The sequence below is a fragment of the Perkinsus marinus genome, assembly GCF_000006405.1.
Source record: "Perkinsus marinus ATCC 50983 genomic scaffold scf_1104296942694, whole genome shotgun sequence".
Classification (NCBI taxonomy): Eukaryota; Perkinsozoa; order Perkinsida; family Perkinsidae; genus Perkinsus; species Perkinsus marinus.
The window spans coordinates 1-1,110 of NW_003212064.1; the positions used below are offsets into that span (position 1 = coordinate 1).

The 1,110-nt window shown below is 39.0% G+C and overlaps 1 protein-coding gene across 1 annotated transcript; it reads left to right on the forward strand.

Moving 5' to 3' along the window:
- Positions 1–153: 153 nt before the first annotated feature.
- On the forward strand, positions 154–828 carry Pmar_PMAR004693 (vacuole membrane protein, putative; the record flags this gene model as incomplete). The annotated part of the gene is made up of 4 exons (XM_002781357.1): positions 154–336; positions 388–448; positions 491–592; positions 640–828. Coding segments are annotated over 4 exons (535 nt in total), but the record flags the coding sequence as incomplete, so codon positions are not given.
- Positions 829–1,110: the final 282 nt, after the last annotated feature.

The window sequence follows — 1,110 nt, forward strand, 5'->3', positions numbered from 1 at the left end:
CCAGTGTTGGTCTTGGTACTGGTATGCATTCTGGTTTATGTTTTTATCCCCTCATCTATATCTTATATCATCGACAGCACAAGAATGTAACAACATGCAGTTTGACTGGAGGTAGTAGTACTAATACCATACCACAATACTACTACTTTATAGGGTTAATATGTGGGGTAATGTTATGAAACCTGATGAAACGTTCACTTGTATTAATCCTGATGCTGATTCTGCTTCATACCACACCAATGTAACATTATGGTCATTACTATCAGCAGGATGGTTACCATGCATGCTATGGGGTATTGGTACAGCTATTGGCGAGCTACCACCTTATGCTACTTCGTAATAATAATACTACCAAGGGTTGTGGTATGTATATTATTATGATCTTAGGTATGCGGCACGTAAGGCAGGGCTCGAGGATGAGGACTTTAATGAGGCTTTTGGGGTTGTGGTAATAATAATAACTTAGTCATAATCAATATCATGGATATAGGATTCTGCTGCTACTTGTAACAACAACAACAACTCTGCTGATGTTGTTGTTGATTGGATGAAGAACTGGATGATACAATTCCTCGAAAAACATGGTTTTTGGGTGGGTCCTCCTCTCCTCTTTATTATTATCATAGTAGTACTAATCAGGGAGTTCTGCTTATGTCGGCGTGGCCCAATGCTATGTTCGATCTCTGTGGTCTATGTTGTGGCCATTTCCTTATGCCTTTTTGGACATTCTTCTCAGCAGTATTCCTTGGGAAGGCTGTTATCAAGGTAATAATAACAACAATCACAATCATCATCATGGTCGTCATCATGGTCATCACTGCCACTTAGGTATTTGGTCAGCTAGTGTTCTTCACTGTTTTATTCTCACCTAATGGACGGCTTGTAATGGTTCAAGGCGTAGCGAGAATAGCAAGCAAGGTAATAATAATAGTAATGATGCTTTTCTGTCATTATACATCGTTATAGTTTGGTGCTGATGAGCAACAAATAACGGATAAGTTACAATCAATGGTTGTTAAGTTCTCTGGTGGTAGTAGTAGCAATACTACTGAACACATACATGGTAGTGGTGGTAATGGATATATAGAACCAACAGGAGGTAAGAGTAAT